The sequence below is a fragment of the Eurytemora carolleeae genome, unplaced genomic scaffold (genome assembly GCF_000591075.1).
Source record: "Eurytemora carolleeae unplaced genomic scaffold, Eaff_2.0 scaffold99, whole genome shotgun sequence".
NCBI classification, from domain to species: Eukaryota; Metazoa; Arthropoda; class Copepoda; order Calanoida; family Temoridae; genus Eurytemora; species Eurytemora carolleeae.
The window spans coordinates 33,881-49,101 of record NW_019396154.1 but is presented as its reverse complement, the minus strand read 5'-3'; the positions used below and the strand labels follow the sequence as shown (position 1 = coordinate 49,101).

The window sequence follows — 15,221 nt, the reverse complement described above, 5'->3', positions numbered from 1 at the left end:
GGCAGCCATACTAGCAATCATATAAATGAATGAAGTAATTTATTATATAGATTACAATTGTACTCCTACTTTTTTTTACAACAGAAACGTTTACAAGTCAAAATTATTTTCTGGACCTTTGTCCATTTTTTCATCTCATAGAATTAAAGTTTAAGTTAAGTTTTTCATTTTCAAAAATGTCTTTTACTATCTCTAGTTTAAATACTAATTGTTAACAATATAAAACTTTAATAAAATGTCGATTTTTTAGAAACAATGTTTTTTTTCTGCTAGTTTTTTTTTAAGGAGAGATAAAGTAGCAGGTAATTGGAGTGTATGTGAAATGTGTACCTTTAAAGTACCCTTTACTTATGATGCCAGATATCCAAGAAGCCAAATGTTTTGAATTTACAGTTCAAATTTTGACCCCCCCCCCCCTAAGAGCTCCTAGGGGGGGGGGACAAAATTTTTGTAAATAGGGACATGATTGATCAACAATGTGGAGAGACTAGAGGGTAAAGTTGTTGTCTTGTAGGAATAGTGTTTAATTTTCAATATGTCCTACATTGTTTCTGTAGCAAAAAATCCGCAAGTCACGTGTCTTAAAAATAATTTTCTGTGCAATTGAAAAGAACGTTGAACAAAGAACATTGAACAAACGAAATAAAAAAAGCCGATCTCTAATTAGGAAAACCTAAAAAAATTTATAAATATTTGATATTTCTCTTTCTGAAAGAGCTATATATTTAAAAGTAATTTAAAAATACATTTTCAGTTGACTTAAAAGATTCATACTTTTTGATCGAAAAATCAACTTGAATTTAATATTAATTGGAATGTTAAAGAATTAGCGTCCTAAATCTTAATCAATAAACCACAAATACTACTTTAATATTGTTTAAGAGATAATAATATAATAACAAGGAATTTAATGCGTATGACGATTTAATTAAAGTATAATTGACGTCACTGTGTACTGATAAGCGTATAATTAGAGTAAGCAACTGTATATGCGTAACCGCATATTACATGTAGGTTCAGCATGCGTAACATAGCGTTATCACTAATTGACGGATATCAATCTTTTAAGGAACCTTTAGATAATTCCTGCGTACATTTTGAAATATTTTTTTCTGCCAAAATTTGACCACAGAAAAAAAAATTAAATCAAATTATAAAATGATAATTTTAAATCTTATTTGCTTTTAATTTCCGTTATGTAATTGATTATAACCGGGAAAAGGGTGAGAAAAACGCACACAAAATATCTCATATATGAACATACCTCAAATTGGATGACATTTTTTTAGGAACCCTATGGGTCCCCCAGGAGAGAAAAAGTCTAACAAAACTAGATTTTTTAGTGTTTTTAAAATTCCACGGGAAACGCCGGACACTCTATCGGTTCTTCATCTTCCAAAACAACGGAGGGTTTAATTTAAGCCGTTGGGCCTTTCTTTGAATCATTTCTTTAAAGTTTTAGTCTCAAGTCCTTGAGGCACAATTTTCAAACCAAATATAGTACATTCTAGAGAATTTTAGCGATTCATTTTAATTTTTTTGCGCCATCATTTTCTTTTCACTCTTCTTATCTTTTCAATTTTAATGGATTTATACAGAATATTTATTTCTCTTGTAAATTACATCTTATGGTTATATCTTTCAGAGCCAAGGGTTTCTACTTATCTTTCCAATTAATGGATTTATACAGAATATTTATTTCTCTTGTGAACTCCATCTTATGGTTGTATCTCTCAGAGCCAAGGGTTTATTCTTATCTTTCCAATTAATGGATTTATACAGAATGTTTATTTCTCTTGTAAATTACATCTTATGGTTATATCTCTCAGAGCCAAGGGTTTATTCTCAATTAATGGATTTTTACAGAATATTTATTTCTCTTGTAAACTACACGTCATGGTTATATCTCTCAGAGCCAAGGGTTTATTCTTATATTTTCAATTAATGGATTTATACAGAATATTTATTTCTCTTGTAAACTACATCTCATGGTTTTATCTCTCAGATACAAATGTTTATTCTTATCTTTTCAATTAATGGATTTATACAGAATATTTATTTCTCTTGTAAACTACATCTCATGGTTATATCTCTCAGAGCCAAGGGTTTATTCTATATTTTCAATTAATGAATTTATACAGAATATGTATTTCTCTTGTAAACTACATCTCATGGTTATCTCTCAGAGCCAAGGGTTTATTCTTATATTTTCAATTAATGAATTTATACAGAATATGTATTTCTCTTGTAAACTACATCTCATGGTTATCTCTCAGAGCCAATGGTTTCTTCTTATCTTTTCAATTAATGAATTTTTACAGAATATTTATTTCTCTTGTAAACTACATCTCATGGTTATATCTCTCAGAGCCAAGGGTTTATTTTTATCTTTTCAATTAATGGATTTTTCCAGAATATTTATTTCTCTTGTAAACTACATCTCATGGTTATATCTCTCAGAGCCAAGGGTTTATTCTTATATTTTCAATTAATGAATTTATACAGAATATTTATTTCTCTTGTAAACTACATCTCATGGTTTTATCTCTCAGATACAAATGTTTATTCTTATCTTTTCAATTAATGAATTTTTACAGAATATTTATTTCTCTTGTAAACTACATCTCATGGTTTTATCTCTCAGATACAAATGTTTATTCTTATCTTTTCAATTAATGAATTTTTACAGAATATTTATTTCTCTTGTAAACTACATCTTATGGTTATATCTTGATTTCACAATCTCAATTTCGCATTAATATACATTATAAAATGAACAAACTGCGTGTGAGGGGTACACAGTATAGTGCTGACAAATTCAAGGGGATTGGGCGCAGGGTTTATCTCTCTTTTGGAACATCTGAAAGAAACATTTTTAAATTTAGAAGCATTAAAAAAAGTTTATCACGATTTATTAATTTTCCAAAATAATTTAAAAGGGACTGTTCGCGTAATTTCAAGTGACCCTCCATGCAAGGTTGGAAATATACGATTCACAAATCTACCCTTTAGCTTTGTCTGATCAATTTGAATTAGATATTCATGTTTGTAATTTTGAAAACTGATTATATCATTTATGGGTTCATTACAAAGTGACTTGCGCATTTCTGAAGCAAGAAAACATATAGGAATGATCAGAATTAAACACATTTGGACCCTAGAAAAAACATATTGATCAGATAAAGAATAGAATAAAACTTTAAACTATAAATATCTAACTTATTTTCAAATAATGCAATTCTGTGAAAGAATAAACAAATTTCGTTTTCCCCAACGGTATACTTACAGTTAGCATAAAATAGGAAGAAGTTTATGGATAACAGAATTATCTGGTAATCAGGGTTACCAGAATTATCTGGTAATCAGGAATACCAGAATTATCTGGTAATCAGGGTTACCAGAATTATCTGGTAATCAGGGATACCAGAATTATCTGCTAATCAGGAATACCAGAATTATCTGGTAATCAGGGATACCAGAATTATCCGGTAACCAGGGATACCAGAATTATCTGGTTATCAGGAATACCAGAATTATCCGGTAATCAAGGTTACCAGAATTATCTGGTAATCAGGGATACCAGAATTATCTGGTAATCAGGGATACCAGAATTATCGAGTAAATCCATCCTTGTTCAGCTGATTTATGAGTTGAAGCAAACTTAATTTCTTCATTCTTCCCTAAATATATATTTAGAGTGAGTAAAATGTTAAAGGGTGGACCTTAAATATTAAAGATTATAATATATCAGGTCCACCACAGTAATCCCAAAGTTGCAAGCTTGATGCACATTTTGCCAAATACTGATTAAACTTTTGCTTAAAACAAATACTTTATAGACATCAAGTGTATGAATGTGTTGTCAGGTAAAATCAAAGACCAAAGAGTTTTTTGAAAATTAATGCAATTTTTGCAGTTTGTGGGACAGACTGGTTTAAGATAGATAGATAGTCACGCGAGTGTAATGAATTGCAAAATCTAAAATATTATTTTAATTTAACAATCAAATGTTTTGAATAATTTTGACTTAAAGTTTGACCTGTTCCGACCGTTTTCCGAATCTAGGCCTATTTTTATCCAGAACATCCGCTAAACCATTGTTTCTGTCAGATCTGACCTCACGACCTCTTCAAAAGAAATAATTTTTTAAAGATTTTTAAAATACAAAATAGTTATAGACATATTTATATGATACATTATGTTAAAAGAGCTAAAAACTGGCATCAATCTCTAATTTTAACTTTGCAACCTGGTGGTGTAAACAGCAGTAAATTTACTTTTTCTTATGATTAAAAATTATTGATGAAAGATTTGATAAAAATCCTCTCAAATTATAGAGTAACTTCCAAATATCTGAACAATTAACAAACCCTTTTATAAGGAATATTAAACGATTCAAGCTTTAATTTTGATTTTGATGAAAATTTTTTTTCTTGACAAATTTTGACAATTGTTATTGACCTGGAAGAATTCATGGTTTTAAATATCAAAGGTTTATCACATTGAATAGGTTCAATAGATTAAAAATTTGAAAATTAGAGTTGAGGGCAAGTGATCATGCTTAGTGATAAAAATAGATTTTATGTTCTTTATTCATAAACGATTTCAAAATTCGACTCATTGCAAACTACTGCAAACTATGCAGAATTGAAGGAGAAGGTCAAAATACAATACGGCTTTGTGACCTCGTAGCTCCTCTGATTTTACGCAGAAATAAAAATAAACAAAATTATCCGCGGCTACTATTTCAAATCAAAATAGAATCTTTTCAATCCTATATGCGATTTCCTTTTGTTGACTAATCAGCTTAAAGTACTCAGTATTCTAGAAGCACAAAGTATAAAATCAGCTTAAAGTACTTAGTATTCTAGAAGCACAAAGTATACAATCAGCTTAAAGTCTCATTATTCTAGAAGCAAATAGTATACAATCAGCTTAAAGTACTCATTATTCTAGAAGCACAATGTATACAATCAGCTTAAAGTACTCAGTATTCTAGAAGCACAAAGTTTACAATCAGCTTAAAGTACTCAGTATTCTAGAAGCAAATAGTATACAATTAGCTTAAAGTACTCTAGAAGCACAAACTATACAATCAGCTTAAAGTACTCAGTATTCTAGAAGCACAAAGTATAGAATCAGCTTAAAGTACTCAGTATTCTAGAAGCACAAAGTATACAATCAGCTTAAAGTCCTCAGTATTCTAGAAGCACAAAGTATAAAATCAGCTTAAAGTACTCAATATTCTAGAAGCACAAAGTATACAATCAGCTTAAAGTCCTCAGTATTCTAGAAGCACAAAGTATAAAATCAGCTTAAAGTACTCAGTATTCTAGAAGCACAAAGTATAAAATCAGCATTCAGCTTAATAGAATGATTTAAGATTTTTGGTCAGGTAAAGAATTTGCAACCAAAAGAACTTTAAACATCGTTGTTAATGTCAATGTTAATTACCATCCCCTTGACGGAGAAATGAGTGTCCTGATTGCTAATGACCATCCCTTCCGGTAGAGTCATTAGTGTGGTAAGTAAAAATTACCATCCCTCCCATGGAGTAATTAGCATTGAAAAAAAAATGGTCTTCCGTTGGAAACTATTTCCCTCCGGCAGTGGCCTCCGCTCCAGCGGATGGGACCGAATATGCTGCAGCTGAAAACTTTAATCTCTCAATAAATTTTGAAATTACATTTTAACAAAAGCTAATAAAAAATTTACTCATAACTTGAAAATTGAACATCTTTCACTGTACGTCGTCGCATGATGTAATGTTTAGTTGGACACCCTGTAATCTAAATATATATATACTAGCTTAGGAACCCTGCACTGTCCAGGTTACTAATTGTTACTCCCGACGTTTACCAGCACTTGAAATTTTGATGTACTTTTCCAAAGGCCTTTTCCCAAGCGGTAACTTCCCAAGGGTATTTTCCCAAATCTGCAATTTCCCAAGCGGCAATTTCCCAAGTGTGTCCTTAGCCCATCTGAGCTAAAAACTTTAGAATGAGATATCCTCAATCCCGATTACTTAATCTGAGTATCCAATGAACACACTTTTGATTTTCTTCTTAAACCGTTCTTCCGCAAATCTGATTAGTTGAATTTTATACAATTTTCAGGATACAAGTACAAGATTAGGTTAGTCTCGATATTAAGAAAAAGAGAAGATCAAATATTAATCTCGATATCCACAATTCTAAAGTTTTCAGCTCTGGCCACATTGCAGCTCCTGCGGAGCCTCAAAAGACCTAAACTTAACCTTTGGGAAGTTGCCGATTGGGGAATTGCACATTTGGGAAGTTGCTACTTGGAATATTGTCACTTGGGAAGATCCCTTTGAGAATTTACTTAACACCTAAATTTTCGCTATTAGAATCGACCCACTCAACTTAGAATCTTTAAATCAACCTAAGAACATATGTTGCACAGGACTCTGAAAATTTCGATTTTAAAAATAAACGTTTAGTTCTGTTCGATGTTTCCTTCACCTCGAGTGAATAGGGATTGACCCAAACTTCAGCCTCGGCTGAGGCCACCGCGAAGAGGACACAGACACAGGTGGCTAGGAAGCTACACAGCTGCATTCTCTAGGATAGAAACATATACAGGGAGCTAGGAGGCTGTATTCTCTAGAATAGGAAGTTAGGAACATAGTGAGCAAGAAGGCTACACAGCTGCATTCTCTACGATAAAACATGTACAGGGGGCTAGGATGCTGTATTCTCTAGAATAGAGACATGTACAGGAGGCTAGAAGACTATATTCTCTAGGATAGAAACATGTACAGGGGGCTAGAAGACTGTATTCTCTAGGATAAAAAAATGAACAGGGGGCTAAGAAACTATATTCTCTAGGATAGAGACATGCACAGGGGGCTAGAAGACTGCATTCTCTAGGTTAGGAACATGTACAGGGAGCTAGAAGACTGTATTCTCTAGGATAGAAACATGTACAGGAAGCTAGAAAACTGTATTCTCTAGGATAGAAACATGTACAGGGGGCTAGAAGACTGTATTCTCTAGGATAGAAACATGTACATGCTAGGAGGCTGTATTCTCTAGGATAGAATCATGTACAGGGGCTAGAAGACTGTATTTTCTAAAATAGAGACATGCACAGGGTGCTAGAAGACTGTATTCTCTAGGATAGGAACATGTACAGGGGGGCTAGAATACTGTATTTTATAGAATAGAGACATGTACAGGGGGCTAGAAGACTGTATTATCTAGAATAGAAACATTTACAAGGGGCTAGAAAACTGTATTCTCTAGGATAGGAACATGTACAGGGGGCTAAGAGGCTGTATTCTCTAGGATAGAACCATGTACAGGGGGCTAGAAGACTGTTTTCTCTAGGATAGAAACATGTACAGGGGGCTAGAAGACTGTATTCTCTGGGATAGGAACATGAACAGGGGGCTAAGGGGCTGTATTCTCTAGGAAAAAACATGTACAGGGGGCTAGGAGGCTGTATTCTCTAGGATAGAATCATGTACAGGGGCTAGAAGACTGTATTTTCTAAAATAGAGACATGCACAGGGTGCTAGAAGACTGCATTCTCTAGGATAGAAACATGTACAGGGGGGCTAGAAGACTGTATTCTCTAGGTTAGGAGCATGTAAAGGGGGCTAGAAAACTATTTATTCTCTAGGATAGAAACATGTACAGCGGGCTAGAAGACTGTTTTATCTAGAATAGAAACATGTACAGGGGACTAGAAGACTGTATTCTCTAGGATAGAAACATCTACAAGGGGCTAGCAGACTGTATTCTCTAGGATAGAAACATGTACAGGGGGACTAAAAGACAGTATACTCTAGGTTAGGAGCATGTACAGGGGGCTAGAAGACTATTTGTTCTCTAGGATAGAAACATGTACAGGGGGCTAGAAGACTGATTCCCTAGGTTAGGAACATGTACAGGGGGCTAGAAGACTATTTATTCTCCAATATAGAAACATGTACATGGGGCTAGAGGACTGTGTAGGATAGAAACATGTACAGGGGGCTAGAAGGCTCTATTCTCTAGGATAGGAACATGAATAGGGGGCTAGAAGACTGTATTCTCTAGGATAGAAACATGTACAGGGGGCTAGAAGACTGTATTCTCTAGAATAGAATCATTACATGGGGCTAGGGGCTGTATTCTCTAGGATAGGAACATGTACAGGGGGCTAGAAAACTGTATTCTCTAGGATAGAAACATGTACAGGGCTAGAAGACTGTATTCTCTAGGATAGAAACATGTACAGGGGGCTATAATACTGTATTCTCTGAGATAGAAACATGTACAGGGGGCTAGAACACTGTATTCTCTAAGATAGAAACATGTTCAGGGGGCTAGAAGACTGTATTCTCTAGGATAGAAACATGTACAGGGGGCTAGAACACTGTATTCTCTAGGATAAAAACATTACAGGGGGTTAGAAGACTGTGTTCTCTAGGTTAGAGACATGTACAGGGCTAAGCGTCTAGGCGACTACATAACGGCATTCTCGAGTAAATAAACTGATTTAAGCAGGATCAGGGAGCCAAAACATTGCGAATCCAGATCAAATGCGACAAAATATTGTGGATCCGGATCAAGTGAGACAAAATAGTGTGGATCCGGATCAAGTGAGGCTGTTCCCTTATTACCTGTAGTTTGTAAGAGGGTTGTGAAGAGAATGGAAAACTCCCTGCATAACCAATTCTTTTATAGGTACTCTCTCAATAATAGGAAAATATTTACAGTTCTTTAATTACATTCATTATTATTCAAAATTCAGATCAGTTTTCAGATAACATTATTACCAATCTTGTTATTTCAAGAGCATACGGTGGTAACCAGAAAACATTGGAACTATTCACGAAGTTCTTTTCCAATTTGAGCATGACAGATAGACATATTACAGTAAGACGACTTTATAGCAATACTTGCGGGTATTTGATGCTGTTACAAAGTAAACAGTTTTATAAGACTCTTATAAAATCACCAATTAAGTGAAATGGGTCTGTTTACCTAGCACAATTACTGTGTTTCATGCTTATTGGACTATTTCAAGTCATAACTTGAGTCTAAAAGTCGTCTTCCTATTCCAGAGTTTTCTGGTTATCACTGTATATGTATTGTCAAACCTAAAGGATATAAAAAATCGGCGCGAATTAAAAAGATGCTTAAAAAAGCCCGTTTTGTGTAGAACCTATATCTTCTGCTTAAAACATAAAACCTATCTTATTTTTCCACGTCATTTACCTCCTTTTTAGGAAATGATGGGACATATTTCCAAAACCTTTATTTTTGGAGGTTTTATATTTTCTCCTATAACACTTATTTTTATATGTTTTTGTAATATTTCATGAATAAATAATTAATAATTTAATAAGTCACTTACTTAATGATGACTTTTGAAAGTTGAAAAAATTGTGATTTTTAGCTTTCGAAACATTGTTGTAATGATCTAAAATGGGAGGTTCGTCGATGAAAGCGAGGGTTTCTACAATTGACAATCTTTCAATGATATATTAGACGATATACATATTGACAGAGAAAGACAATGCACTGCAGGGAATCGCAATATGACAAACGGCTAAATAAATCCCGTACAGTCGTCTCATCCTTTATGAGTAGCTCTACTTCTAAACAAGTTCAGGATACATTATGAAATATTTATCATTTGTTTTATTTGGATTGAGAAGGAAGAAAGCTGGCTCAAGTATGTCCTACTGAATATGAGAAGTTAAAGACGACAGCCGTCTTTGTTCTAATTTTACTCAAGAATAGAACATGCAAAAAATGTTGCTCTCTGCACCTTAGAGGTTGAGCTTTTTATGATAAGTATTTATTTAGAGGTTGAGCTTTTTATGATAAGTATTTATTTTTTAAAGTGTTTAATTCTGCTAATTTCCTTTTTAGTCTCTGCCCTATAAACCTGCAAGCGGAACGACAATGAAAAATCATTAATTTTTCATTTAAAAGACGATAAAAGCTTCTTCAGTTTGGCTCCTATAGTGTTTAAGGGTACCGTTGTGAATCTGACAATCTTCAAACGGAGACTCACTTTAAACAATACTGTTTAAAACCGGCAGTTAACTTTCCAAGGTTAAAAAAATCAACAACAACAAAAAACAAATTTGGATTGTGGTCTAAGATTCTTCATTATTCTCTAGATAAAATTAGCTTCATTTTAAATCATATAAAATTGTTCATTCTTCTGCCATTTATTGAATTGATAAAATGTAACAAAACTGTTTTTATTAAAATATATTTCTAATTTACCATGTATATATATATATATATCATGACAGGGGTCACATATAATATAGTTCAGGGTGAACTGTACATTTCAATTTCTTTCAGAAAATTCACGAAACGATTAATTTAAAGTACATTTTCTATCATATACTTATTTATGTACAGTGTACACCTTTACATGGTCCAGACTTATAACATGAAACATTTTTCTATTTTTAATTTTGTTATCTGACTACAGAAGATTTAGTATTTTTGAAAGAGTTATTTGCGGATTTATTCGTTTTGATTGATACAGTTTTGGACGGATATATATACAAAGAGGCACCTAACGGTGATTCTGAGAACGACTCAAAGCATTATTTATCTAATATTAAAGGGACAGGCCGGGAAATTTGAAAGAGGTAATAACTAATTTATTGAAATTCGGACTTCAAAATACAGGATTTTTCTTTTTAAATTAAAAGAATAAAATTTTTTTCTCAAATTTTTGTATTTCAGGATTTAATCTGTTTTTAATACTTTGGGTTGCCTATGCATATATGATACCATTTTTTTTAAAGTTCAAAGCTGCATACAGTAAGTCTTTTATTAGACAAAAACTAATCAAGTTTTACATTTTTAACAAGAAATGTTGAAGAATAATTTCAGATAAAATTAAAAATGTTTATTAAAGCAACTTACTGCATGAAACATGATGAAGTATAAGTTAAATATTCCAGATATATATTAATCAGGGGTATACATTCTATAGAAAAATTATTCCCCCGTAATTAAATACAGTAATTTTTGTTAACTTGAATCATCATATTTAAAAAAAATAGTTGAAAATAATTTTAAACCTAAAAATATATACCCGTTATTAATTGTTGGTTAGTGGATTACAAATCTTTCTTGGATTTTCGCCGGAATTTTTTCATCTTTATTTTGTTTACAAAACCCTGCATACATGTGAAAATGGTGGGTCGGGAGAGAGGGTGGGGGAGATCAAGTCATATTGGTTATTTACGACAAGTTTGAAAACAGTTTAAGTTGATGATGGAAAAATGGCAAAAAGTGTAAGATCTAAACTCCAGTTCCAAAGTAGTGTATGGGGGGGGGGGGATGAGGGTGGAAGTGACCCAAGCTTTTAACTGAAAAACACAAAAATTAAAATTTCCCCTATCCATGAAGAAATATGTCATGTTACTTAAAAACTAAAATCTTTTTATTACAGCATACATCGTCAAGTCGAATTTGGCGTAGTTCAAAATTGTAATCTTCCATCTTTAAATTCTTGGGTTCTTAAGAAGTGGATCAGAAATAAAAAACATGTTTCTCTTTAAATAAAAAGGATATAAGAAAGGGTCTAATTCTTTAAAAAGTTAAAGTTTTAAGGGACTACCAACGCATATTCTGGTGACATAACATTTGAAAGAAGAGGTAAGCTCGATTCACAATGGTTCCTTTAAAGTTTTGATTGAACTTAAGGGGACTGTAAAGGAAAAATGAAAGGGGATATAGGCTGAAACCTGAGAATCTCAAGAATTGGATTATACCTAAGACATCTATCTGGTGCTCCTGTCTCGATAAGTTGACATAAAACTGTGTCAAAGTTATTCCAAAACGTTTATATGTAAGATATTCGTCCGTATCACGTGACCAGAACTCCCTCCAATGGTTATGCAGTATACTGGTCACGTGATAAGACGGAGACGAGTGAAAATAATACTGCACTGCCATTGTTTGGAGTTCTGGTCACATGTTCAGGGCGAATAAATAAAATCATCAATCATATCTATTAAAAATGAAAAATTATTAAATTCAAATAATAATAGGAGCAAACTTGGGCTTCTCAGGTTCCTCTGGGATATCGTTGTTTTCAGATTGGTTGCATATTTGTTGAATATCATCTGTTTAATACAACGAATCTTATACTAAATCTTTCATATATACTTTGACACAGTTTATATCAAGTTTTCGAGACAGGAACATCAGATAGAACTCTTAAACTCTTAAACTCTTAAAAACTCATTTGCAGTCCCTATAAGAAAATATCATCGTTTTGCTGCTAAACAATTTCTAATTTCTAATGGCAGTTTCTCTAAAAAAGTGACTTGCGAATTTTATGCAATAGAGAAAACGAACTTAATATAAAGAATTCGAACTTTTTAATAGATGAAAAACGACGAAATCTATCCCATCGAAATCAGATAAATATTTAAATGGTACCATTGTGAATCGGGCATGCTACACTTTTAAATAAACCAGGTCTATTAAAATTACGTTTACAGTCCCTTTAAATATAGAGTATACAAGGCTAATTGATAAAATCTGTTTTGTGACATTTAGTTTGATAAATCCTGCACACAGCTTGGTCAAATCTGCTTCCGTAATCAAACCAAGCAAGATAATTATATAACGATTAACTTAATTAACGATAAGGTAAAATAATTATGGTTAAGATGAATAAATAAAAAGTTCTAAATAAGCGTTCTTTTCAAAACTAAACAAAAACTATGATAAATAAATTGTAATTAACTCTAGATTAATAGGAGTAGATATTTTAACTTTGGGCTCAACCTTTTACTAGGATAGAACATAGAATAGAATAAATATATAATACAAGGATATTTTTGGCTAGTATTTTGCTTGGGAGTCATGGCACAAAATATTAGAAATTTTAAGAATGTTCAATGTTCACCAATTTTACATGATCTTGGACAGAGTAACTAGTTGAATTCAAATAAAAAAATAATCATTTGTTAAAAAAATAAAAAAAATGAAAGCTGAAAGGGAAAGCAGAAAAATTGTTTTAAACTTAGTTTAATTTTCCATAAAAGCACTTGTAACATGTAAAAAGTGGGATAATGGTTTCTTTTACAGATATCTTTTTAATGTGTCAAGACCCATTTTCACACAGATTCTTGACCGCAGGACTGGAAGCTCCTCTGGGCATACGTTTACTGCGGTCAAGGCTGGAGAATTTATCTCCGGGCCGGTCATTCTCCTTTCCATTCTCCTTCACGATATTCCTGCAGGAGACAAGCTTGAGCTCCAGGGCACCAACCTTCCTCAGCAGGTCTCCAACTATACCCAGAGCAGATATCCTACACACATACAATACATTTTTATAAGAGAGTATCTTTTATTTTAAGTTTTCTATCTAATTCATTTGTTTGATGACTTTTTTAGGGTTAGTATCAAATAAAAGTTGAAAAATCTAAACCTATCAAGCATTTTTTTGTGTAGGACCTCAGACAACACCAGCTTCAGAAAATGCTTATTTTAAAATTTAATTTTTTTTTGATAGCTTACTCTTCACACTTCTGAAAATGAACCATCAGGTTTCAAGTCAGAACATCTAAACTTTTTCTTCAGAATATGTTATTATGCAGTCTAATGAGTTAAAACCTTAATTTTAAGAAAATGCCACCTAGTGAATTTTCCGCAAATCAAATAAAAACCGAATCAGCTTAATCAAGTCTTGAAACAAAAGAAACGTTTGTTTTTTTAACCAGAAAATGCACTTGATTTCTACGATATCTTAAAAAATGGATTTACTATAAATACCCTAGATGGCATTTCCTGAAAATTGAGATTATAATTCAGTAGACTCTATATTAACATAATCCAAAGAAAAAGTTTAGGTGTTTTGAGTTAAAACCTGATCAGCAGTGTGTCTAAGCCTTGTTAAGATAGAAATTAAACAAAAAAACTGATTACTTTTCTAAACCCCCATATCTTTGCAACCTGGCGATGTGAACTTTAATTATTTCAAATTTTGATTCTCCGACATCAGGTTAAAAAGGTAAGGACTTATTTTACTTACAAATAAGATTAACAGTTTCGGCGGCCTTATTTACCCAAAACTCTTTTATGGACTTAAATGTTACAAACATTTCAAAGACATTTCAAAGTCCAGGGAAAGATTTAACAGAAGAGGGGGGGGGACACATTTTACACTTTTTACTTTTAGGAGGAAAAAATGTAAAAATATCCATCGCCCTTTTAAATTTACTTTCTATAATAAAAATTAACTTTATTTTAAATTCAGAGAAAAAAAACATGAAACATACCCTAAATACTTGATTTTTTTATTCCTCTCGTCAGAACAAGAAGCGGTAAGAAATTTTATAATCAAAGCCCCCCCCCCCCCTCCGGCCTCTAAAACTAATAATGGAGATATAGTGGTAGATAAAAAGGTAATGTTACATCGTCTATACGCAACATCCCCTTACTGAACTTCTGAACTACTAACTTTCCGACCTACTGCAATATCGGACCTACGCCAGCTGTTTATTTTTGTATTATTTGAGCGTTAGGTAAGACAATTTCTGGGCCGACCGCTGCGGCAAGGACAGGATGGGGGGCCGAGCGCCGCGGCTAGTACAGGCTATAGGCCTGGCGATGCGGTCACAAGTCCATATAGCAGCTGCAAAACCAAGTGCTAGTAGGTCAGAAGTGGAGTATAGCGGATTTGCGTAGGTTGAAAAATACACCACAGATAAAATATATATTTCTGTATTAGAGGCACAAACCTAGCTGAAGGTGTTAGCGGAGGAGTATGGGTTGCACCGTTTACTAGTTTAGCAGGAGTTACTCCTCCAATCTCTCCGTTCTGCTGAACCTCGTCGTTCTGAAACTTGCCCTCAGCAGCCTCCACCAGCTTGTTTGTATCCTGGAGGACGGGTGGAGGTGGAGGATTATCTAATCCTCTGTCATTGTCTGGTTCCTCCTCCTAAAATATTAATATTTAGGATTGGATAAAAACGTTTTATGAACTTTCGGCGGCAACTTTTAAAAACATTTATTTTGTAATGTTGCCTTTTCTCTGCCCACAGGTCCCACAGGTCGGCTACAACTTTAATGTATAATAGGCACGTCAAACAGAATCGGGCATAAAATTCGGAAACAGAGGTTAAAACTTTTGAATTGAATTAAATCGATATTCAATGAGCGGTGAACTTTAAACTAAAAATTAAAGATTCGTCAGGGGAGAAGGGGGGGGGGGGG

At 33.2% G+C, this 15,221-nt stretch overlaps 1 protein-coding gene and 1 long non-coding RNA gene across 2 annotated transcripts in view; both read right to left on the bottom strand.

The window, feature by feature from the left end:
- Positions 1–2,676: 2,676 nt before the first annotated feature.
- Positions 2,677–4,130, bottom strand: LOC111696645 (uncharacterized). The gene is made up of 3 exons (XR_002764122.1): positions 4,040–4,130; positions 3,287–3,680; positions 2,677–2,860 (listed from the first exon to the last, which is right to left on the bottom strand). It is a non-coding gene; the product is annotated as an uncharacterized LOC111696645 (long non-coding RNA).
- Positions 4,131–10,223: 6,093 nt separating this feature from the next.
- The window catches only part of LOC111696637 (nuclear distribution protein nudE homolog 1), a 9,278-nt gene continuing 4,280 nt past the window's right edge, over positions 10,224–15,221 (bottom strand). The window contains exons 7-11 of the mRNA XM_023466312.1: positions 14,747–14,946; positions 13,138–13,315; positions 11,069–11,167; positions 10,911–10,974; positions 10,224–10,593 (exon numbers count right to left, since the gene is read on the bottom strand). Coding sequence (XP_023322080.1) covers positions 11,108–11,167; positions 13,138–13,315; positions 14,747–14,946 — 438 coding nt within the window. The 3' untranslated portion in view covers positions 10,224–10,593; positions 10,911–10,974; positions 11,069–11,107. The remainder of the gene's footprint in view (positions 10,594–10,910; positions 10,975–11,068; positions 11,168–13,137; positions 13,316–14,746; positions 14,947–15,221) is intronic.